Source organism: Somniosus microcephalus, chromosome 10 (genome assembly GCF_052327205.1).
Source record: "Somniosus microcephalus isolate GS21.2 chromosome 10, FLI_Smic_1.0, whole genome shotgun sequence".
NCBI lineage: Eukaryota > Metazoa > Chordata > Chondrichthyes > Squaliformes > Somniosidae > Somniosus > Somniosus microcephalus.
This window is the reverse complement of record NC_140996.1, coordinates 118,457,249-118,482,579: the sequence shown is the minus strand read 5'-3', so window position 1 is coordinate 118,482,579 and position 25,331 is coordinate 118,457,249. Positions and strand designations below refer to the sequence as shown.

Here is a 25,331-nt window from a genome sequence, read left to right as displayed (position 1 = left end):
CCTGACTAAAAGTTGCCTCCGATGAAATCATCATTGCTGCTGCATTTAAGGTCTACAGCAAGCCTTGCTTCTTCTGCAGACTGCCAAGCTTTTTGACTGTGGAGTGAGTGGGACCTGGAGGCACCATGAGCAGCGGGAGACCCAGATCAGTTCCTCGTTTTGACGAGGTGGCATTGCAGGCTTTAGTAGATGGTGCTGCAGCCAACAGGGAGGTGCTCTTCCTTTCTACAGGGAGGAAGAGGCTTCCCAAGCAGACCAAGGCAGTGTGGATGCAGGTGACTGAGGAGGTCAACTCCTTGGGAGTCACCCGCAGAACTTGGATTCAGTGCTGCAAGAGATTTCATGACCTTCTCCGCACTGGAAAAGTGAGTGTGATTTTCCCATCACCCTCAATCTGATCCCCATTGCCTTTCCTCACCAGCACTCAGCTTCAGCAATCTCTTCCTCCACATCCCACTTGACACTGACATCCATGCACCCTTACCCATTCCCTTTCTATGGTCACATTCACATAACTATTCGACTATGCAGCCCTCACACTCCCTATCACTCTGATGCTTTGCAAACAACTGACAACACACAGGGAGGGCACTTGCCACCTCACTCCATCTTTGTCTCCTTCTAAGTATCGATGCTATGGAATCTCTACACTCACTCCTTCATTCTCACTTTGTTGCAGCATTGTGCAGATGTCACTCACTACCTCTCGCGAAAGTCGGAGCCGCCTTTGGCACTGCTGCTCAGACATGTTGAGGTAGCTGACCCTGTGTCTGTAGACCCTGTTTGGGGGGTATATCCTGCACCGACGGGCTTCCAAGCGCTGACCCCTTCTGGCCTGTGCAGCTTCAGGTGGGTGAGCAGCAGCCTGCCGTTCCTGTTGCTGCTGTTGTTTCTGGTTCTGCTGGTGCCGCGGCTGGTGCTCGAGCTCATCTAATGCCCAGAAGGGAAGGAAATAAATGGCTGCCATGCTTCTGGTATATGCCACAGTTGTGGAAGCGCTGGGTGAGGGTGGCGAGAGGGGTCTCGCAGGAGGTCACACTGGAAATGGGTGTCAGGCTCCAAACTTCCACAGCTGTGGTTATGCCTTCTAAAAGTTCCCCCAGAGCTGAGACTACAAAGTCTTGCCACCTGCAAATGATGGCTGATCAAATCTCCTCTTTAATGGTTGACCTGCAGCTGATAGTCAGCAATCCAGTAGTGTTCCTGCCAGGTTTCACCATCGTGTTTCCCACCAGGTGTGTTTCACGTGGGAAAAGGGTTAAATTCGCAAGGGCCTTTCAAACTAGGATTATAGAGGCCATTTAGTGCTTGTTAAGGGCCTTAACAACCTATCGCGCCTGTTGGAGGCGGGACGGAGTCGGGACCATTAGACACGACTGAGTCAAAGTTGCTCGGAGTCGGGAACCAGGCAGTGGGGTGGAGGGGGTCCCGACCGCCAGTTTTCGCAATTTTAACCCCCCGCACGCCTCCACGGCCCAATGAAAATCCTGGCCCTGATCTCCAGGCCCTGGCTCCGACACAAGCAGCTGCTACTCCCCAGGCCCCGAAGCCGACCCCTCGATCACTCCCCCCGGCCCCGATGCCGACCCCTCGATCACTCCCCCCGGCCCCGATGCCGACCCCTCGATCACTCCCCCCGGCCCCGATGCCGACCCCTCGATCACTCCCCTCGGCCCCGATGCCGACCCCTCGATCACTCCCCCCGGCCCCGATGCCGACCCCTCGATCACTCCCCCCGGCCCCGATGCCGACCCCTCGATCACTCCCCCAGGCCCCGATGCCGACCCCTCCCCCCAGGCCCCGATGCCGACCCCTCGATCACTCCCCCAGACCCCGATGCCGACCCCTCGATCACTCCCCCCGGCCCCGATGCCGACCCCTCGATCACTCCCCCAGGCCCCGATGCCGACCCCTCGATCACTCCCCCCGGCCCCGATGCCGACCCCTCGATCACTCCCCCCGGCCCCGATGCCGACCCCTCGATCACTCCCCCAGGCCCCGATGCCGACCCCTCGATCACTCCCCCCGGCCCCGATGCCGACCCCTCGATCGCTCCCGCGGCCCCGATGCCGACCCCTCGATCGCTCCCCCCGGACCCAATGCCGACCCCTCGATCGCTCCCCCCGGCCCCGATGCCGACCCCTCGATCGCTCCCCCCGGCCCCGATGCCGACCCCTCGATCGCTCCCCCCGGCCCCGATGCCGACCCCTCGATCGCTCCCCCCGGCCCCGATGCCGACCCCTCGATCGCTCCCCCCGGCCCCGATGCCGACCCCTCGATCGCTCCCCCCGGCCCCGATGCCGACCCCTCGATCGCTCCCCCCGGCCCCGATGCCGACCCCTCGATCGCTCCCCCCGGCCCCGATGCCGACCCCTCGATCGCTCCCCCCGGCCCCGATGCCGACCCCTCGATCGCTCCCCCCGGCCCTCGATGCCGACCCCTCGATCGCTCCCCCCGGCCCTCGATGCCGACCCCTCGATCGCTCCCCCCGCCCTCGATGCCGACCCCTCGATCGCTCCCCCCGCCCTCGATGCCGACCCCTCGATCACTCCCCCCGGCCCCGATGCCGACCCCTCGATCACACCCCCCGGCCCCGATGCCGACCCCTCGATCACACCCCCCGGCCCCGATGCCGACCCCTCGATCACACCCCCCGGCCCCGATGCCGACCCCTCGATCACACCCCCCGGCCCCGATGCCGACCCCTCGATCACTCCCCACAGCCCCAATGCTGACTCCGAGGCCCTGATCCCCCGGTTGCTCCTCCAAGTCCCCAATCCCAAGCTTAAGCAAGTATCTCCTTCTGCAGCATCTTCAAGATGCACTGCAGCAACTCGCCAAGGCTTCTTCGGCAGCACCTCTATCGCCTAGGACAAGGTAGCAGGCGCAGGGAAACACCATCACCTCCAAGTTCCCAAGTCACACACCATCCTGACTTAGAAATAGATCACCGTTCCTTCATCGTCTCTGGGTCAAAATCCTGGAACTTCCTCCCTAACGGCACTGTGGGAGTACCTTCACCACACAGACTGCAGCGATTCAAGAAGGCGGCTCACCACTACCTTCTCAAGAGCAATTAGGGATGGGCAATAAATGCTAGCTGTGCCAGCGACGCCCACATCCCATGAACGAATAAAAAAAGTGCCATCTTCATTTTGACGCGGCCTGAGGCCCAATATTCGGGGCTCCTTGGCTCTCAACATTTGTGCGCAGGGAAATATTGCTGCGTGGGGTGGCACCCAAATGTGGGTGCTCCCGAATTTAACCCCTGTTGTATATGAGCATGAATAATGGTTAAATCAGTTGAAACTTAAATTTTAAGACTCATAGAAGAAATAATACTGGTGTGGGTTCGGCATTTCCTTGGGTCACGATTGTTTACGCTGATTTATGCCCACCTTTAAGTTCGGGCGTATTCTAATAAGATTGGGAGGACACTTGAGTGTAATTCGCTATCAGCAAAAGGACTGCAGCTTCAGGTGCAATTTCGGGTGCAAATTCCAGTTGCCCACGGAGGAATCTCTAAGTCAGAGTGCCCCAAGAATGACTCTCCTTCCAATAATTCCCACTTCCCTGTGGGGGAAATGACTGTGCTTCTCTCCGTGGTTCCTCAGAGGAAAGTGACAGATCTTGAATTCATTTGGAACTGTAAGGGAAAAAAATCAAGTATTTTTTCTGTTAAGAGAGCATTGGGCTTCCCCCAATGGTTCAAAGGATAAATACCTCAAATGGTGTGTTAACCAGAATCTCAAATGGGTAGTGGACCTATAATTAGCCTGTGTGATAGATTTTTGCTGGGTAAGGGCATCAAGAGATATGGAGCAGAGGCGGGTAAATGGAGTATAGGTACAGATCAGCCATGATCTAATTAAATGACAGAACAGGTTTGAGAGGCTAAATGGCCGACTCCTTTCCCTATATTCCTGAGTAAAGGAGGGGAAAGTTGGCCACGTGAATTTCCCCCTGCACCTGTTGACATAACCTGCTGAAACTCACTATCTAGGTTTGCACATGAAGAATAGCCACTTGAGTGATGTTCTGAAGAGTTGCTGGTGCCTGTGGGAACTGAACTCCACAGTGTAAGTCACCACCATTGATATGGGAGGTATCATAGTCATGCCTGGTCCGTTTAGAGTCTATACATACCCTTTCCAGCCAGAGTTACAAGATAGTAGTGAAGAAAAGGAACTGTGGCTGATTTATTTTCTCTGCCCTTAGCCACAGGACACTACTCAATACTCCCCTGGCTGAGACCAGATAACTCAGCACAGATGAAGGGTCAAGCCTAGAGGCTCATAGTCTTTCACAATTTTTTTTGAACGATGCTGTTGAAAATTTTTAGTTGCAGTACCATTGGTAGAGCTAAAGTTCATTAAATGCACAGAATGTGGTCTGTAATCAGAATAGCTTGTAGTTTAATTACAAAGAAAAATAAATCACAGCAGTTTCATGACACGTTGCTTGTTGCATCTGCAGTAGTGTATTTGGAAATACTTCAAGAAAGATACTGTATTACAATAAAATACAAAATGCAGTATAATAATATTGTTTCAATAGAACTTTTACAAAATCTATTATACAAAAGTACCATTTCTCATGGTCTGCATATCTAAAAGACTTGGTTCTGTTATTTTCATTGATTGTTTCAGTTTGCAAGTCAATCTTGTGGCATGAACTAAAAACTCCAACATCATTAGCCACCTAGCTGAAAATTAAAAAAACATATTGGTTGCACGGGTTTAACCTGAACTCAAAACAAGTGTGCTTGACTCTAATAACTTACAACAGATACGAAATGACCCAATAACAAAAGATGATTAGATAACGCCATTAGTTTTCAGATCTGCCCTAAAAATGAAGTGCTCAGGCCCCAGCTAATTCAGTCTCTATGGTTTTATTTAATCTATTAGTCCAAATCTCAGCACCAAAAAATGCAGAATTAAAATGACAATGCTAGTGCTTTGTTTCTGACCCACATGTCAATATGTTCATATGTTTGGTGTTATCAACAATATTAAACTGACATTGAGTGGATAAGCTTTTTCTTAACACATTCAAAAGTACAGTGCTGTCATTTCTTACTGTTGATGTTAAGTTGTGGTAGAGAATGGCACGTGTTTCCACCCTGTATCTGGTGATAAGCCAGCATTGCCCAAGGTGAGCATCAGTATCAGACATATTTTACAAGGTCTAAGATTGTAGCCTAACCTCAATCAGAGAACACAATTTGAATTCTCTATACCTCTGCAACCTTTGGGCATAAAACATGGCCAATTGAGGCTAATTTTACTGGAACTGATTTAATTTATAATCCTAGGTTAACTTCTGCACAACAGTAATCTTTTCAATCAACCTTCCGGTCACTGCACCTCTTATTGTGAAGGACATTTCAATCTGCTGTTATAGCACCACTTTGTTTTACACACTCAAAAATTTCTCATGAACTATGGCTAAATTATTGGTTGGAAATGGGAAGTTGTGTTAATGTACTATTATATTGTCTTTGAAAATCACAAAACAATGATACGGCAGTTGAATTGAAACATATTTTAATAAGAGCTTGGGATCAGATGAATATGTGCACTAGTGCCATTAGCAATACTTTATCAGGGGTTAAGGGTGTCACCATTAAGTTAGAAAAATACACTTTGTACTGCCACAAATCCACAAAACTATTTGAGCAACTTATAACCATTTTCTCTTACCCGCTTTTTAAAGTGTCTCACTTCCACAATAAACCTTCAAACTGGGAACCACTCTGCAAAATGAGCAATGATAGTGCTCCATGGATTGGCTCTTTGGAAGTATGATTGCTGAAATGAAAATCTTAAGGAAGTTGCGTTTCCCAGATGGGCTGCTCCACCACAAAGCCAAGCTGAAAACTGAGGAAGCTCAAACAATATGTAGCAGGCAGGCTGGAATGTCACCTTCTCTCCAGATTTGTACCTGGAAGTGTAGAGGCTTATAAACATTCATAGTTGACAAACACAACCTTTCTTCATGATAAAGTGGAAACACAGTGACACTGAAATCCCATGCCTATTGTTGCACTCACAAATAGGTTGAAGCGGCTTAATGATAATGAAGTTTATCATTAAAACAAATAGTTTTAGGAAGTTTGGCCACAGAAGCTCACAATGGATAAATGTGATGTAAGTGAAGATAAAATACTCTGTTGGGACTGTAACAAAATCAATGAAACCAGAACAGGTCGTTTATAAAACAATAACTATACTGTAAAACACTTAAGCAAACTACTGTATGCATTTGAAACTGGTAATAAGTAGACTGCTGATCTAACATGTAAGTCAATTTAAAACTATAACACAAAACAAACATGTACAATTTAATTTTTGTAAGTAAAAATGTTTCACTACAATGATTCACAGAATTTTTTTCAGAAAAAAAGTATAAATATAATCTTCTTACAGAGAATATGATTTTCAGTAAAAAACATATTTTACAAAACTTCTTTTTACTAAGCACATAAAATCTATGCATTTTGAGCCCAGTAATATACACTTGGGGGGTAGGGCGTACTGGTACGTTTTTACACTGGTAATCCATTCGGCAACATGTATCGAATCGGGCACAACTGTGCACACCTGCGATTTGCTGTGGGGCTCTTTGCCAGCTGGCTATAGGCACAGATAAATTCTGTCCATCAGTACTTCTCCAACAGATGGATAATATTTACCAATCCTCAGGCTTTTTCATGAATGCTGCCCCAAAATTTCATCAAGATTTAAGTCTTTCATCCAGTCATCATTGCCAGTGCTATTTTTTATCAATGAGTCAAGGAAATCAGAGTCACTGCTGAGTCCAGACAGTGCATTGTCGCCTTGTTGGCTGAGAAAGTCAAATGCCAAGTCACTGTTGTGATTTGTTCCCTGGTAACCTCTAGGGGTCTGGTTGGTGGAAGGAAAATTGGTTGTGGGCAATGTTTGCACTGAAGGTGCCTGGCTCATTACAGCCATGCTTGCGGCTGACTGGCTCATTACAGACATAGCTTGTGGTTGTGGTCTTGGCTGATTAGCTCGAGGAGATGGCCCACTCAGTGAGCCTATTGTCTGTCCACTCATAGCTTGGTTCATTTGGGTCAAAGGTCGCATCTGAACGCCTGGAGCTATCTGGTTTGGTGGTGCCATGCCTCGCTGAGCAAAATGTTGATTGGACATATTAGGTTGCACAGACTGATTTGGGAAAGGAGGGTTATTAGAGAATCTTACATTAGGTCCCATTTGTGTCTGTTTTGGAGTTACCTGCACCCCCTGGGGTGTCCAGTTCTGCGCCGCCATACTGGAATTGGTCATCATATTTGTAAGTCTCTGTGCAGACATACTGGTGTTTATGTGGTTCAAAACCGGTCTCATCTGCTGCTGAGAAATGGCAGAACTCCCAACAGACCCAGTGCCAAACCCTGACATTGTGGTCCCTTGACCTAATGTTGGCTGCCTTGGCATCATTATGTTGTTCTGGGTTATTCCCATTTGACTTTGGCTTGTGTGATGCTGCAGTTGATTAACACTAGAAGAAACAGTATATGCTCCCTGCTGGGAAGCGGGGACACTTCCATATATTCCTATGGTTCTGTCACTTTGAGTTCCTGATATAGGAGGCATTCTAGGTCCTTGGCTGCTTGGTGGATTCACCTGCAAAAGGCTAGAGCTTGGAGGCATCACACGGTGATTAGGAGCAGGGTTTGACAGAGGCTGAGAGGCGTTCAATCCCATTGCAGCTGCAGCACCTGTAAGATTAAATTAAAGTAATTAATTTCCATAATACACACTCTGATATAGAATAACATACCATATACAGTAATATAGTGGCATAAATACAGAAAATAGATTAATTGCTACGAATGAAAAGTCATCAGTAAGGCCTTTCATAATTCAAATTTTACTAATGATAATGGGTAATGAAATCTGTCAGCAAGATGGATCCAGGATTTGGAGGTTGGTTGGGGGGGGCGGGGTAGAGTAGGAGTGATCATAATGGATTTAAATTCATTGCAAAGGGCACACAAATCAATGTAATTACATGCAGCCAATGACCAGGATTTCAAGTGAGGGGAAGAGGCAATGTTATCTCTCATCTCACAGCTGCATGCTGTACATTATTTAAAATAATAAACTGGATCGTTCGACCAACGAGTCAGTGGGTAAATATACCCTTTATTGGCCCAGAAATTTGGGTCGGGGGCTTCCCGCGGGTGCAAGCCCCTGACCTGCACTTACCTTGCGCGCCGGCCGTTGAACTGTGGGCCCCCATGGGATTCCGATCCGGGGCCTGGTCCAGCTGCCGGCGCGCAGTGCTTGTGTATCCCAGGGGCGCAGTTAGTTCGATGCGTCCCCTGGGATCACGTGGGCCATGGGGAGCCAATCGGAGCAGGGAATGCTCCATTCATAAGTCTGACAGGAAGTGCTGTCAAGACTTATAAATACTACGGCCCCAAAATAGCACTAAATCTTCAAATAAATTTAAAAAAAACACATTTTTTAAATAAACTATAAATTACATGAAATAACTATTTTAAACAATAATTTAAATTTTTGAAAAAAATAATTTTATTTTCTAACGGGGCTAAAAATAAACTACCCTTGCTTTAAAGTATTTAAAAATAATAAACCTGTGGGAAAAATGTTGTAATTTTAATTAATTCACCACTTACCTTGTACAAAGCAGGCCTTACGCCTGCTTTTTACATTTCTAAATTCTGCAGGCTTACGTTCCCGGGAAAACCTGTAAAAAAGACCGAAGTTCGATGCGCACGCGCAGCCCCTCCTGCGCACGCATTCGACCTCTGAACCCCTTTGTTCAGAGGAACGGAAGTGCCGGTTTCCCGTGCATGCGCAGTGCATGCAGGAAACCGGCACTTCCATTGGGCTTACGGGTGAGTACCCCGTGGAGACCCCAATTTCTGGGCCATTATTTTCTGAGCTACACAGGACAATCAAAAATCTCTCAGTTTAACCCCTAGTCTGTGCTAAATTAGCTGATCTTGGGTCGGGTAGCTGTCATAGAATCATAGAAGTTTATGGCACAAAAGGAGGCCATTCGGCCCTTCGTGTCTGTGCCGGCCGAAAAAGAGTTATCCAGCCTAATCCCACTTTCCAGCTCTTGGCCCGTAGCCTTGTAGGTTACGGCACTTCAAGTGCATATCCAAGTTCTTTTTAAATGTGATGAAGATCTCTGCCTCTACCATCCTTTCGGGCAGTGAGTTCCAGACCCCCACCAGCCTCTGGGTGAAAATATTTCTCCTCAACTCCCCTCTAATCCTTCTACCAATTACTTTAAATCTATGCCCCCTGGTTATTGACCTCTCTGCTAAGGGAAATAGGACCTTCCTATCCACTCTATCTAGGCCCCTCATAATTTTATACACCTCAAATGAAGTCTCCCCTCAGCCTCCTCTGTTCCAAAGAAAGAAAATGCAGCGTATCCAATCTTTTCTCATAGCTAAAATTCTCCAGTCCTGGCAACATCCTCGTAAATCTCCTCTGCACCCTCTCTAGTGCAATCACATCTTTCCTGTAATGTGGTGACCAGAGCTGTATGCAGTATTCTAGCTGTGGCCTAACTAGTGTTTTATACAGTTCTAGCATAACCTCCCTGCTTCTATATTCTATGCCTCGACTAATAAAGGAAAGTATCCCGTATGCCTGTAGGGAATTACCATTGAGGAGATTGAGAAAAAATCAACCAGGGAGCAGAAAAAGGCAGTAGCACAATAAACTTGTATGTTTTTGTTAGATCTCAACCCTAGCTAGCTGCTTGTTCATCATTGTCTCTCAAACCCTTTCTCATCAGCAGCGAAACTAATTCGGGGTGAAATTCAACTTTGGCGTGAGTGCAAAACAGGTGGTAGCAGATCAGCTGGAATATAATTGGGCCAATGTATAACTGGCAGCCTATTCACTACCGCCTGTTTTGTGCCCCTGCCAAAGTTGAATTTCACCTCTATTATACATTAAGTCCATTTCTCCCTGATAACTTGCTCCTCAAGTCTATTATACTTTTTGTAAAAAAGTTCCACTTGATGTAAAAAAAAAGTTCACCTTGAAAAAGTTTACTGTATCAAATACCATCAGGCTGATGGCCTCTAAATTAAAGCAATTTGAATGTAAAATTTAAAATATTGTGCATGCACACTATTCCACAAATACAGTGTCTATGTACTTCCATTTTTTTACAACTTACGTACAACAGGAACTCAACAATTCTGGTAGTTTTAACATATCCAATGTACTTATTGGCTGAGGATGCTGCAAAATCACTAAAGGAGTGATTTTAACCCTGCCTGCCTTGGCCCCCACCCAGCCGATTCCCGTTCTGTCTTAAAAGCGGGAGTTAAAGGTCTGAGAACAAGGGGGGGAAAATTGGGTCGTGTCCCCTTTGGAGCGCTAACTTCGCCGGGGCCCAAAAATGTTAGCGCCCCCATGCCCAAAATTGAATGGTAGCACCTCAAGCAGGAGGCAGGGCACTACTGGAAGCGCTCTCCCTCCCTCTTGGGGCGCTCCCATTGAATATCGCAGCGCTAGGTGCAACAGCACCACATGTGTCAGCACATAGCGCCATGGTATTACAGGCCTCCCCCCCCCCCCCGATTAAAGGGGAGGGTCCCAGTGCAGCGTGCACCAGGGTTCTGCAGGACCACCGGGGAGCGGGGTGCCGGCAAAAGAGCCCGGCACTCAAGAGGAGCGCCGGGCTGACCGATCGCGGCCGGCACCCCGCAGGAGGAGGCAGGTGCTGGCAGGTGGCCCAAAAAAAAAGGACGCCCGGCACCTGCCCTTTAATTTGCGCCGCCCCGACTGCAAACACAGCACCCTGACCCTGTCGGACATAGCGTGCGGCAGTAGGTCAGGGGGTGCAAGCGAAGTTTGCGGCTGGGGCGCTGTGCACGGCGGTGACGTCATCGCGGAAGGCGCAGCACCATGGGGCGATACTGGAGCCGCTAACCTCCTGCTGAATTTTGTGGGAGGCGTTAGCGGTGCCACGCTCGGGCGCTAGGTGCTTTGCGACCCCCGTTACCGCGAGCTGCAAAGCAACCAAATTTTTCCGCCAAGAAGTTCTGGCACTTTAGAATTTAACTTTACCATTTCTAGGGCAATTTACCTTGAAATCTATAAATAAATGAAATAAACTTCAATTTCTGAATATTAGGAATACCAATTTATAAAAAAAATTTCTATGATACAAGCAGAATGTGTGACAGTGCTGGTCACCAATCAATTCTTATTGACAACTCCAGTTGGCATTGTCTCCAAACCTTTAGTTCTGGGACGGCACCAGGTGACACAATTAGTCCAGCTGTGGAGAACAGATCGGGGCTGTAGAACGTGACATCAGAACCGCAGTGTGCTGGCAATGAATTTCATGACAATTGTAAAGGATGGTAAGAATCTTCCCCGTATACAAGTGTTATTTGAAGTCTTCTCCCTTTTTGTTATTGTATTTATTCTGAACGGTATCTCTTTTCACTTCCCATTTTCCAGTACAAGTCTCGAATCACCATGCCTCCTCCTCTCTCCAGAAGCTCTCAGAAAACCAGGTGGGTGGGCAGTTAAAAAGACCCAGGTTACTTACCAGCCAGAAAGCTGCCAGGATCCCACCATCCAGGCTTTTAACCTGCTCTCCTGAGCAGGCGGCAACGTCACCCATCGAAAGCTAACGGGGTCCTTCTTTACATATGCATGCCAATTACATCATCAGGACAGGACTGCAATTTTAGCTCAGGCCTGAGTCAGGCGGAATAGGATCAGCCATAGAAGAGGCTAAAAAAGGAGAGTTTTTTTCTTTCCTTTGTGGTGACAGCTGGAGTAGGAAAGCTTAGGCCTACCCTGCCCCAGACCACCCCACCACCTTTACCTAATACATGACTCCCGTGAAACGCCTCTGGAATCCGATTCTTTCACCTAATTTGTGTTGGTGGGCGGCCTCCAGGCCACACAATTTTCCACCATTTCCTGCCGACTTGCCACCCAGAATGGGCTGGAAGTTGGCTGGGGCGTTAAAATGGCTGGGCTCTGTCATTGACCACAACATCACACGTACAGTCTGCAAGTACAGTACTCAACCTGCTTCAGGAGCAGCAGAACACAGAGCAAGTTCCACTTGAAGCCCAAGTAGAGTGCTAAAAAGTTTATTTCCAACTTCCATCTTACCCTAACATTAAAATGAAAGGAAAAGTGTAAGTGGAAAGACCACATGCTGTATAAAGTGCTTCCCCACCTGAAATCCTGAATTTGATACTTTTGTGTAAGAAAACGCTCTTATTTTAACTTACAAACAGTGGCATTCATTTTTGTCTTACATGTGGTAATAGTGTATACTGCAGGCTCTGCTGATACGGGAATTGAGGGCAGACCTACTGTACAGCCGGCAGACGCTCCTCGATATCGGGGCCGACTGCGTGCAGCTCACATTCGGCGCCGTCGATCTGCCTCCCGACATCGCCCGACCCCCGGGACCAGCGTGGCGTCCTTCCCCAGCCGGAAGTCGGCGCAGACCGCGCAGGGAACGCAAGCAGAAGCGGGGTAAGAGGGCCGGAATCCAAAATAGGCTGAAGAGGGCCCCACACAAACCCTCCCTCCCAAGTATTTTCCTGGCCAACGTCAGGTCACTAGAAAATAAAATGGAAGAGATCAAACTTGATCTCTCCTCACAGAAAGGACAAAGGAATGCTGCGCCATGATCTTCACAGAGACCTGGTTGAACAATGGCATCCCTGACACCACCATCCAGCTAGAAGGACGCACGGTCTTCCGCGCCGACAGAACTGCAGACTCCGGTAAGAGCAAGGGAGGCGGTTTGTGCATTTACACTAACAATGCCTGGTGCACTAACACGGACATAATCGACAGATCCTGTTCGGCTGATTTGGAATTCCTCATGGTAAGGTGCAGACCCTTCTACCTGCCTCGGGAATTCACGGCTGTTATCATCACTGCGGTTTACATCCCACCACACGCTAATGCCAAACTAGCACTGAAGGACCTCTACAGGGCCATCAACGAACAACAAACTGCGCACCCAGACGGAGCTTTTATCGTCGCGGGGGACTTCAATCACATAAACCTAAAATCTGTACTACCGAAATTCCACCAGAATGTTTCCTGCCCCACAAGAGGGGAGAACACACTGGATCAAGTCTACACGAGCATTGTAGATGCTTATAAGGCCATTCCCTGCCCCCACCTTGGGAAGTCTGACCACCTCTCCCTGTTTCTAGCCCCGGCATTCAAACCGCTCATCAAAAGAGTGAGAACATCAGTGAGATCAGTGAAAGTATGGCCAGAGGGGGCAGTCTCGGAGCTTCAGGATTGCTTCGAACGCACTGATTGGGGCATGTTTGCCCATAATGACATCGAGGAATACGCATCCACAGTGCTATTAAGAACATAAGAAATAGGAGCAGGAGTAGGCCAATCGGCCCCTCGAGCCTGCTCCGCCATTCAATAAGATCATGGCTGATCTGATCCTAACTGCCAATCCACTATCACAGAACTATCTCCTGCATCTAACAGAATTAGACACACGAAATAGGAGCAGGATCAGGCTACACGGCCCCTGGGCCCGCTCCGCTACCCACAGGGCCATGACCGATCCGAACCTAGACTCATGTCCAAATTCCTGCCCGCTCCCCGTAACCCTTAATTCCCTTTACTTCTAGGAAACGGTCTATTTCTGTTTTAAATTTATGTAATGATGTAGCTTCTACAGTTTTTTGGGGCAGCATATTCCATGGACCTACCACCCTCTGAGTGAAGTAGTTCCTCCTCATCTCAGTTTTGAAAGAGCAGCCCCTTATTCTAAGACTATGCCCCCTAGTTCTAGTTTCACCCATCATCGGGAACATCTTCCCTGCATCCACCCGATCCAACCCCTTCACAATCTTATATGTTTCAATAAGATCGCCTCTCATTCTTCTGAACTCCAATGAGTAGAGTCCCAATCTACTCAACCTCTCCTCATATGTCCATCCCCTCATCCCCGGGATTAACCGAGTGAACCTTCTTTGTACATTAACAGTTGCGTTGAGGTCGTCACGACCCATAAAAATATCAGGACATACCCCAACCAGAAACCCTGGCTGAACGGAGAGGTCCGCTCGCTGTTGAAAGCACGTGACGCAGCATTTAAAGCTGGCGACGCGGCGGCTTACAGTGCAGCTACGACCAACCTAAAAAAGGGTATCAGGACTGCCGAAAGGAAACAGACACTGCGGATAGAGGATCATTTCCACAACAACTCGGACCCCCGGCGCATGTGGCAAGGCATCCAGTCCATCACTGACTACAAGAGTAAAAACACCAGCCCCCCGGTTAGCGATGCCTCCGTTCCGGAGGAGCTTAACAACTTCTACGCTCGCTTTGACAGGGACAACAGGGAGCCGGCTACCAAAGCCTTGCCACCCCTGGAAGACCAGGTGCTCACTCTGTCGACCTCCGACGCAGAGTGAACACACGAAAGGCTGCTGGACCTGATAGCATCCCTGGACGGGTACTCAAGGAATGTGATCAGCTGGCTGATGTCTTCACCGCCATCTTCAATCTGTCATTGGCCCAGGCAGTAGTCCCTACATGCTTCAAGACCGCTACCATTATTCCTGTGCCAAAGCAAACGGCTGTGACGTGCCTGAACGACTATCGACCTGTCGCACTCACACCCATCATAATGAAGTGTTTCGAGAGACTGGTCCTGGCTCACATCAAAGCCAGTGTTCCCGCCTCTCTTGACCAACACCAGTTTGCCTATCGTGCAAACAGATCAACGGAGGATGCAATCACAACTGCTCTACACTCTGCACTGAATCACTTAGATGGTAAAGAGACCTACATCAGAATGCTGTTCATAGACTACAGCTCAGCATTCAACACTATCGTCCCCAACAAGCTGGCCACCAAACTCCACACTCTTGGCCTGAACACTTCCCTCTGCAACTGGACCCTGGACTTCCTAACAAACAGACCCCAGTCTGTCAAATTAGGTAACCACACCTCCCCCCCCGACCCTGAACACAGGGGCCCCACAAGGATGTGTGCTGAGCCCCCTCCTCTACTCCCTCTTCACCCACGACTGTGTGGCTGTTCATGGTTCCAACACCATCATCAAGTTTGCGGATGATACCACGGCAGTAGGCCAGATCACCAACAACGATGAGTCAGCCTACAGGGAGGAGGTCCAGCATCTCGTGAAGTGGTGCGCCGATAACAACCTGGCCCTTAACATCAAGAAAACCAAAGAAATCATTGTGGACTTCAGGAAGTCTAAAGGCGGAAGTCACACCCCCATCCACATCCATGGGGCTGTGGTGGAAAGGGTGGACAGCTTTAAGTTCCTCGGAGTCCACATCACGGAAGACCTCTCCTGGTCCCTCAATACCTCCTCTCTGGTGAAGAAGGCCCAGCAGCGCCTATATTTCCTAAGGAGGCTGAAGGGATATAACCTGTCACCCCTGATCCTCTCTAACTTTTACCGCTGCACAATAGAGAGCATCCTGACGAACTGTATCACAGTATGGTATGGCAGCTGTAGCTACTATGACCGGAAAGCCCTGCAGCGGGTAGTCAAAACTGCCCAACACATTACCGGCACCCGGCTACCGACCATAGAGCATATATACCAGAAACGCTGTTTACGGAGGTCACGGACCATCATCAAAGACCCTACCCACCCCAGCCACAGTCTGTTCGCCCTCCTGCCATCTGGGAGACGCTACAGATGCATTCGCACCCGAACGACCAGATTTAGGAACAACTTCTTTCCCAGGGCTGTCATCCTACTGAACTCCACAAATAAACTCTAAAGCCTGCACATCTGCCAATGCACTTTATTATGGTTATGTTCATGTTAATGTATTACAAGCCAAATGAATGTTGAATGTTTAAATGTCTTAATCTAAATGTACACTCTCGGGAGCCGCAAGCCTACATTTCGTTGTACTGCACTTGTGCACTAACAATGACAATAAAGTTGATTATTATTATTATCTGCAACTTATAGCCTTAAACACCTATTATAATCTGTGCTATCCAGAAAAAATTTTATACAAAATAACTTTATATTATGCTTCTTTATTGTTGCAATGTACAGAAAATAAATTTCAAAGTGCAATGCTAAGTTGTGTAATTTGCTGTCCTTTTTTTATTACCTGAATATTGACTTGGCTGTGGGATTCCAACCAGATTTCGCCTCTGCTCTTTATAATCTGGAGGCGGCCTTGTCAAATGCCTGTTAAGTTGATCTTGCGTGTTCATTTTCTCCTAAAAAAATAAAACCTCAATAATCAGTCATTAAGCTTTCCAGAAAACAAGACAATTATTCCCCCCCCCCCCCACTTTTCTCCCCTTCATAGAATCTCCATGGGCATACACCTTCGCAGGTGAGAGGATGAGCTGGACATGTGCTATCCAGGACTCCACCAATGCTGCGCATCAGCCAGTTGCAAGATGTGTGACAGCAGCCTGGCTGACTGGACCACTGTGTGGGGAAGCGGCTGATTTCCACTTGACACTTCCACACGACAGCACAGCTGAAATCAGGCAGTCGCTGTGTGGGGAATCATGTGTCTGAGTCCATATTCTGGCACAGTTCACTGAAGTATTGTTTAATAACAGAGATGCTCTGGGGTGAAAGGTGTGTAGATAACAGGAGAGATTTTCCTTTCCCAGAGCTTCCCCAGTGCAACTTGGACTCTGCTTGGACCTTGACCTTAATGCATGAAGTTCCTCACAGTGGATGTGCACTGGGGACATGTAATGGCGCATTACTGGGCAAAGGCCTACAGGGGAGAGGAAGTTTGGTGCTTCTCGGGCCTTAAAGGCAGCAACTGCATTGAAGAGCCTGGTGCAGGAGCAGCCCCATGACAGAAGCTTCTGCTGAAACTGGGTTTTTGTGGGTGTGTGAGGTTTCTAGAGCAGGTTTGATATAATTTTAGCTGTTTTTGCATGTTTTAAATTGCTAGAATCTATTGTTGCCTTTGCTTTGTGTGCCTCTGCTCTTGACATTGCTTTTAATATGCCTTCCCCTGTCAATGTGCTATTGCTTCTCTGGAAATCTTGGAGGGCATCAGTAGCGGAAGCAAGAGCCAGGGCACACCATTTCTACGATTAAACCATCAACATACTGCTACACGTGGTGCAGCAAAGAAGGGCTGTGCTGTTTCCTGCCACAAAGGCAAAAAGTAATCAAGACCACAGGCCAAAGAGTGTGACAGGAGGGGGTGAAACAAGTCAATCCGTCAGCGCTGTATGCTGCACATTGCTGCAGTGACAGAAAAAGTGTCTTGACATCACCAGATGGGACAAGGTAGGCCAATGGTGGGTTATTCTTTTCAACAAGGGATGTTTGTGTGTAGATCAAAGCGCTGTCCCCACAATTTTTATTGTTTGGTACAGTCCTGAAATCATCCTGGTTTCACTCTTCTCTATTTTCCAATTCCTTGATCACGACGTCTTTCCCCAACACAAGCATGCCCACTAGTAAGCTAGCAAGGCATCTCTTTTGTAGAATTCACTTCTCTCTCTTATTAGTCTCCCTTATCACATGGGATTGGTAACGGGAACTGTACACTCTTTAATTTGCTGCATCACTGTTTCATCTCTTACAGGAGAAACCAGCACATAATAACAGGGAACCCTCTGTAACAGGAGATGGGGAAACCTCCATCAGGGACCTCACCCTCTTTGAGAAGTGGGCCATTAAGATTCAAGGGTACTTTTGCCAAAAGCTGACTGGAAGTGGAGAAGCAGGAGGGTGAGCCCAAGCACAGAGTTTGTATCCAAAGGCTCCATCGTGCACACTGCAATCTAACATCTATTGGAAGAACTAACACACACGGTGTCCAGGAACCAAGTGCTTGAAAATGATAGTTCAAGAGTACCAATTATCTCAGTTCCTTCTTATTAACACTGCCCCTTTTATACTTTTGCAGGATCCTCTCAGGCTTGAGGAGTTGGTCCCACATAGCACTCATCAGCAAGCAGCCCCATGCTGAGGAGCAGCAGCACACCAAGCACTTTGAATACATTGATACACTGACATTCACCAATTCAGGGGCATTCACCCTGGAAGCTTTGGATATTCAGTAGATGGCAACACAGAGGGTGAGGCACAGATCACAAGTAGACAGGAAGAGGAGTGGAAACAGGTGGAGGAAGAGGAGCAGGAAGCTCCTTAGCAGACGGTGAGGTCATTCCGCTCCCACCCACCCCCCCTCCGCCCCAGCCCATAAAGTTAGGGAGCCAGAACTCTGTTGTCTGGTTTTCAAGAAAAGAATGCTATCTGAGCATGAGAATTTGTTGGTACAGGAAACTTTGGTTTATCCGGAGGCTGTATGTCCGGAATACTCGATCTAACGGCAAAAATCAGGAGCCGTTTTCTATAAGTTTTTTTAGTTCTCGTTCTTTTTTTTCCCCAGTCAAGCACTGCAAGGTCTGTAGCTATAGCAACAGCTTCAGCTAGAGATGCTTGCAGCTGCAGCCGACTCTTTAGAAGCTGTTGCTAAGCAACAGTGTTTGTTGTCAGATACGGAGATGAAAACCTCCGTATGCTTCAACATTAACTTTGTATGTCCGGCAGTTTTGATAGATCGGCAACACGCCGGTCCCGTCGGTGCCGGATATCACAAAGTTTCCTGTATCATTGGGGGATCTACCCAGAAGCTTCTTGTGGTAAACCACTGTTGTTGTTGTTACACACTGTTGTACCTATGCATGCCTCAACATGTCTCGGCTGGCTCCACCCACACAGGCCCAGGTATAAAGGTGATTGACCTGCAGCCCCCTGCCTTCTTGGAACCCAGTCAACCACGAGAGGCATGCTCTGTTCTTTGCTAATAAAAGCCTTTAGTTACTCTCTTAACTCTCAGTCTTTTATGAGTAATTGATAGCGCATCAATTTTATTAGCAAAAACAAAATGTCGACATTTGCTGAACAGCAGGCTGCTGCACCAAACGCGGAACAGCAGGCTGCTGCACCAAACGCTGAACAGCAGGCTGCTGCACCAAACGCTGAGCAACAGGAGCTGCTGCGAGCCCTCAGACCAACATGCCTGAACCTAGACCCCCAAGAAGCGGGTTCGGGTACCAAATTCGCGCATTGGCTGCGTTGCTTCGAGGCCTACCTGCAAGCCTCAACTGTGACCCTGGACGAAAACAAGTTGGAAATCCTGGCCTCAAAGGTGAGCCACCAAGTTTATACAATAATCCAGGACGCGACGACCTACGCGGCGGCTATCGGTCTGCTAAAAGGGCAATACGCACGCCCGGTAAATACGGTCTATGCCCGGCACCTCTTAAGATCCCGCAGACAGCAGCCCGGGGAATCGGTGGAGGCCTTCCTACGGGCACTACGGATACTCGGCCGAGACTGCGATTGCAAAGAAGCATCAGCCGCAGCACACACGGAGGGACTGATCCAAGATGCTTTCATTGCGGGTCTAAGGTCCGACTACTCCCGGCAGAGACTGTTGGAAAAGGGAGAAATGGACCTGAGAAAGGCAGTGTCCCTCGCGCTCTCGCTCGACGCGGCCCATAGGAATATGGACGCCTTCTCCCCTAACCGCTCCGCAACGTGGACGCCACAACCTTGGGTCATGGGACCGCCACCTTCAACTGCTGCTGCGATGTCCAAGGCGCAGAAATGTTATTTTTGTGGCCAGGCAAAACACCCCAGAGCACGCTGCCCGGCGAGAAACGCTACCTGCTCCGGCTGCGGGAAGAAAGGACACTATGTCAGCGCCTGCAAAGGTAAAACCGCTAACACCAGCAGCGCCGCGTGCGAACCGTGGGGGCAGCCATCTTGTTCGCCATCTTGGGCTCCCCCAGCCGCGTGGGGATCGGGACCATGGGCGCCGCCATTTTGTCCGCCATCTCGGACGTCTCCAACTTCAACCACGGGGGACCCGGACTCAACCACCGCCTCATCTGACGACCACATCGACTCGCTCGACCATACGCTGGCCTCCGTGACGCTGGACCAATCTCTCCCTCATCAACTGTCCAGGTCCATGATGGACATTAAGGTAAACGGCCGCGCCACTACCTGCCTTTTTGACAGCGGGAGCACGGAAAGCTTTATCCACCCCGACACGGTGCGCAGTTACTCTCTCCCGGTCCTGCCGACGCAACATCGGATCTCTTTGGCTTCCAAAGCCCAGTCAGCGGACGTCGGTGGCTACTGTGTAGTGACCCTTTCAGTAAGGGGCACAGAGTACAAAAATTTTAAACTCCTGGTCCTGCCCCATCTTTGCGCTGCCGTTCTACTGGGGTTGGATTTTCAGTGCAACCTTAAGAGTGTCACATTAGCATACGACGGACCCCTCCCCCCACTCACAGTCTGCAGCCAGCAGCTTTTAAACCGCCCGCCGCGCACCATTTGCAGCCTCTCCACTCTTAAAGTCCCCCCCCCCTCCTTGTTCGCTAACCTCACCCGCGACTGTAAGCCCATCGCTACCAAAAGCAGGCGTTACAGTGCCGGGGATAGGAGCTTCATTAAATCCGAGGTAGCAAGACTCCTGAAGGAAGGGATTATTGAAAGTAGCACCAGCCCATGGCGAGCACAAGTGGTGGTAGTGAAGACTGGCGAAAAACAGCGCCTAGTTATTGACTACAGCCAGACGATCAATCGCTACACCCAGCTAGATGCATACCCACTCCCCCGCATATCTGACATGGTCAATCAGATAGCACAATACCGGGTGTTCTCGACGATTGATCTGAAGTCGGCATACCACCAGCTCCCCATCAGGGCTGAGGACCGCCAGTACACAGCTTTTGAAGCTGACGGTCGTCTCTACCACTTCCTCAGAGTTCCCTTCGGCGTCACCAACGGGGTTTCAGTCTTCCAACGGGAGATGGACCGGATGGTCGACCAGAACGCGCTCCAGGCCACTTTCCCCTATCTAGACAACGTCACCATCTGCGGCCGCGACCAGCAGGACCATGATGTTAATCTAGAGAAATTCCTCCGTACGGCCCAGCGGCTGAACCTAACAAACAACAAGGACAAATGTATGTTTCGTACCAAGCGCCTTGCCATTCTTGGCTGTGTAGTGGAGAACGGAGTCATCGGCCCCGACCCCGACAGGATGCGCCCCCTTATGGAGTTCCCCCTCCCCCACTGCCAAAAAGCACTGAAGAGATGCCTAGGGTTTTTCTCGTACTATGCTCAGTGGGTGCCCAACTATGCGGACAAAGCCAGACCCCTCATCAAGTCCACCTCCTTCCCCCTGACAGCAGAGGCCTGTGCAGCCTTCACTCTCATAAAAGGAGATATTGCGAAGGCCACAATGCACGCAGTGGATGGGTCCATCCCTTTCCAAGTGGAGAGCGACGCATCCGACTTTGCCCTAGCTGCAACCCTTAACCAGGCGGGGAGACCCGTGGCTTTTTTCTCAAGGACCCTCCAGGGCCCCGAGATTCGACACTCCTCTGTCGAAAAGGAGGCCCAGGCCATTGTGGAAGCTGTGCGACATTGGAGGCATTACCTGGCCGGAAAACGATTTACCCTGCTCACTGACCAGCGTTCAGTAGCTTTTATGTTTAATAATAAGCAGAGGGGCAAAATCAAGAACGACAAGATCTTGAGGTGGAGAATCGAACTCTCCACCTACAATTACGATATCTTGTACCGGCCCGGGAAACTCAATGAGCCCCCAGATGCCCTATCACGTGGTACATGCGCCAACGCGCAGGTCGATAGACTGAAGACCCTCCACAATGACCTCTGCCACCCGGGGGTCACCAGGTTTTTTCACTTCATCAAATCCCGTAACCTGCCCTACTCCATCGAGGAGGTCAGGACCATGACCAGGAACTGCCAAATCTGTGCCGAGTGCAAACCGCATTTTTATAGGCCAGACAGAGCAAGCCTGATCAAAGCCACGCGCCCCTTTGAACGGCTGAGCGTCGATTTTAAAGGGCCCCTCCCCTCCTCCGACCGCAATGTGTACTTCCTCAACATAACTAATGAGTACTCCTATTTCCCGTTTGCCATCCCTTGCTCAGACATGACCAATACCACGGTCATTAAATGTCTGAATGACCTCTTCGCCTTGTTCGGTTTCCCTAGCTATATTCATAGCGACAGGGGCTCATCCTTTATGAGCGACGAACTCCGGCAGTACCTGCTCTCGAGAGGTATCGCTACAAGCAGGACCACCAGCTACAACCCCCGGGGGAATGGCCAGGTGGAAAGGGAGAATGCGACGGTCTGGAAGGCAGTCCTTTTAAACTTGAAATCTAAGGGGCCTTCCGACCTCTCGCTGGCAGGAAGTCCTCCCTGCGGCGCTCCATTCCATTCGGTCACTGCTCTGTACAGCCACCAATGCTACCCCTCACGAGAGAATGTTCTCCTTCCCCAGGAAGTCCACATCGGGGATCTCGTTACCGACATGGCTGACTTCTCCAGGACCCGTCCTACTGCGGAAGCACGTGAGGTCCCATAAGACGGACCCCCTGGTCGAGAGGGTGAGCCTCCTCCATGCCAACCCTCAGTATGCTTACGTGGTGTACCCGGACGGGCGGGAGGACACAGTCTCCATACGAGACCTCGCACCTTCGGGTGCTCCCGAAACACCTCCCTCGTCATCCACCACTACCCACGCCTACCCCCAGTACGCTTACGTAGCGTACCCGGACGGGCGGGAGGACACACCCCCCACACGAGATCTCGCACCTTTGGGTGCCCCTGAAACACTACCATTGCCATCCACCATTACCCACAACCCAACCCCGCTAGACGGCATGCCGCAGCCCCAGGACCCGTCATTGACCACCCAACCACTCAATGAGACGCCAGACTCAACGTTGGATGCTGCACCATCACCGCCGCCACCACGACGATCAGGACGGCATACAAGGCCACCTGATAGACTTACTTACACGAACCTTTAGTACACTTCACCCCGCCGGACTCAATTTTAAACAAGGGGTGAATGTGGTAAACCACTGTTGTTGTTGTTGTTGTTACACACTGTTGTACCTATGCATGCCTCAACATGTCTCGGCTGGCTCCACCCACACAGGCCCAGGTACAAAGGTGATTGACCTGCAGCCCCCTGCCTTCTTGGAACCCAGTCAACCACGAGAGGCATGCTCTGTTCTTTGCTAATAAAAGCCTTTAGTTACTCTCTTAACTCTCAGTCTTTTATGAGTAATTGATAGCGCATCACTTCTAACAAATGGTGTTGAGTATGGAGGAGCCCACCAGTCACATGTGGGGAGGGGCTGCATTCAGAACCTGCACTCAGCCTTGGAAGGAGTGGCAATTCTAAGGCCATCTGCATTGCAACCTTTCAGTGCCATCCAGGCCTTGGGCTGCAGTCCAGCCACATAATTGGGCAGAATTTCTAATGAGCTTACCCAAATGAGGTGTAAGATAGTGATGGACTTCCCAAGATGTGATTGCCACCAACCAGTCTGCACACCCACAGATCAGATGGCATGGTGACATGGAGGGGTAGGACCGAAGTGGCCACGATAGGTGAGCTTCTCTCTCTCAGGATAACCAGGGCTTCCACACTACTCCTCTGTCCATCCCCCATGACTGTCCAGGAGCCAGAAGGCCGGTTGGACCAGGCTGTCATTGCAGCAGCAGGAAGTTCACAGCCTGCAGTGAGACAATCTGGGGTCGGTGCTCAAAGAGTTCCCAGCACCCTTTCCTAGAGACTGTACTTGAGACACAGCTGAGTCCCCTCTCCCGGTGTCCTGTCAGTGAGAGTTCACTTAGAAGAAGCACTGGATAGGTAGATGCGCCCCTCAGATGACAACTTGGAAAAGGGGCTAAAGGGAAACACATTGGTGCGAAGCAGTAAACACACAATACTCTTGCTAGTCTCATGTTGGTCTAAAAGTTTTAAATTTAGTGAACAGGGAGATAAGTATGGGTATCAAGGATGATGGTGTGGGAATACATAGAAACATAGTAGGAGCAGGAGTAGGCCATTCGGCCCCTCGAGCCTGCTCTGCCATTCAATGAGATCATGGCTGATCATCCAAGCTCAGTACCATGTCCCTGCCTTCTCCCCATATTCCTTGATCCCTTTAGCCTTAAGAAATATATCTAACTCCCTCTTGAATATACTTAATGAATTGGCCTCAACTGCCTTCTGTGGTAGAGAATTCCACAGGTTCACCACTCTCTGGATGAAGAAATTCCTCCTCATCTCTGTCCTAAATGGCTTACCCCTTATCCTTAGACCCCTGGTACTGGACTCCCCCGCCATCGGGAACATCCTTCCTGCATCTAGTCTGTCTAGTCCTGTTAGAATTTTATAAGTTTCAATGAGATCCCCTCTCATTCTTCTAAACTCCAGCAAGTATAAGCCCAATCGACCCAATCTCTCCTCATACATCATTCCTGCCATCCCAGGTATCAGTCTGGTGAATCTTCACTGCACTCCCTCCATGGCAAGAACATCCTTCCTCAAATAGGGCGACCAAAACTGCACACAATACTCAAGGTGTGGTCTCACCAAGGCCCTGTTCAACTGCAGCAAGACATCTTTGCTCCTGTACTCGAACCCTCTCGCTACGAAGGCCAACATACCATTTGCCTTCTTAACCGCCTACTGCACCTGCATGCTTACCTTCAGCGACTGGTGCACAAGGACACCCAGGTCTCGTTGCACTTCCCCTTCTCCCAATCTACTGCCGTTCAGATAATAATCTGCCTTCCTGTTTTTGCCACCAAAGTGGATAACCTCGCATTTATCCACATTATACTGCATCTGCCATGCATCTGCCCAATCACCCAACCTGTCCAAATCATACTGGAGTTTCTCGGCATCCTCCTCACAGCACACACGCCCACCCAGCTTTGTGTCGTCTGCAAACTTGGAGATATTACATCTGGTTCCCTCGTCTAGATCATTAATATATATAGTGAATAGCTGGGGTTCTAGGAACGATCCCTGCGGTACCCCACTAGTCACTGAATAGAGGGAGGGGGATCTTAGCAACAACTTGCGCCTTTATCGTAGGAAAACGTCCCAAGGCGCTTTGCATGAGCACAATCAGACAAAAATTGACACAAACTAAAGAAGGAGATACTAGGAGGGGCAAGTGGTAGGTTTTAAGCAGTGTCTTAACGGTGGAGAGGCGGAAGGGCAGAGAGGTTCAGGGAGGGAATTCTAGAGCTTAGGGTCTAGACGGCTGAAGACAGGGCTGACAAAGGTGGGATGAAAGAAATGGGAGATGCACAAAAGGCCAGAGTTGGAGGACCACAGAGATCTTGGAGGATTGTAGGGCTTGAGGAGGTGACAGAGATAGGAAGGGGTGAGGGATTTGAACATGAGGATGAGAATTTTAAAAGTGAGATAGTGGTGG

The 25,331-nt window shown here is 49.4% G+C and overlaps 1 protein-coding gene across 1 annotated transcript in view; it reads right to left on the bottom strand.

The window, feature by feature from the left end:
- Positions 1-4,397: 4,397 nt before the first annotated feature.
- The window catches only part of maml2 (mastermind like transcriptional coactivator 2), a 517,584-nt gene continuing 496,650 nt past the window's right edge, over positions 4,398-25,331 (bottom strand). The window contains exons 4-5 of the mRNA XM_085998741.1: positions 16,154-16,265; positions 4,398-7,747 (exon numbers count right to left, since the gene is read on the bottom strand). Of these exons, the coding sequence (XP_085854867.1) occupies positions 6,714-7,747; positions 16,154-16,265 (1,146 nt within the window). The 3' untranslated portion in view covers positions 4,398-6,713. The remainder of the gene's footprint in view (positions 7,748-16,153; positions 16,266-25,331) is intronic.